Source organism: Fulmarus glacialis, unplaced genomic scaffold, assembly GCF_000690835.1.
Source record: "Fulmarus glacialis isolate BGI_N327 unplaced genomic scaffold, ASM69083v1 scaffold19847, whole genome shotgun sequence".
Classification (NCBI taxonomy): Eukaryota; Metazoa; Chordata; class Aves; order Procellariiformes; family Procellariidae; genus Fulmarus; species Fulmarus glacialis.
Window position 1 is genome coordinate 966 of NW_009221532.1, and position 432 is coordinate 1,397.

Sequence of the window (432 nt, forward strand, 5' to 3'; positions counted from 1 at the left end):
CAGAGGACGTGGTTTGCACCCCTCGACCTCCCGAAGGCTGCTGGTCTGTGCTCAGGGCTGTCTGCTGCTCATGGGTTCGGAGGCAGAGAGAGAAACCCAGTAGTGGGAGTTGAGGGGAGTCCTGGTGATTTGCAGGAGCCCCTCTCCCCCTCCCCACGCATCCCGGCGGCTCCCGGGGCCCTTCCTGCCGGCAGGAGGGATGGTGGGGGTTCCCTGTGCTGGGCCAGCGGCGTTGGCTGCCTGCCGACCGCTGTCTGCCTTCCCAGGCTGCTGACAGACTGGAGGTTCACGCGGGGTGTGGAGGAGCAGACTAAGGCTTTCCTGGACGGCTTCAACGAGGTCGTGCCGCTGGAGTGGCTGCGGGACTTTGAGGCGAAGGGGTTGGAGGTGAGCTGGCGCCTGTGCTGGGCCAGGGACGCGGAGGGACCGGTG

At 66.9% G+C, this 432-nt stretch overlaps 1 protein-coding gene across 1 annotated transcript in view; it reads left to right on the forward strand.

The window, feature by feature from the left end:
* LOC104079204 (NEDD4-like E3 ubiquitin-protein ligase WWP2) overlaps positions 1-432 on the forward strand; it is a gene marked incomplete at its 5' end in the record, with an annotated part of 4,026 nt that overhangs the window by 747 nt on the left and 2,847 nt on the right. Inside the window, 1 exon segment of the mRNA XM_009581153.1 lies at positions 267-387. Within this exon segment, the coding sequence (XP_009579448.1) occupies positions 267-387 (121 nt within the window).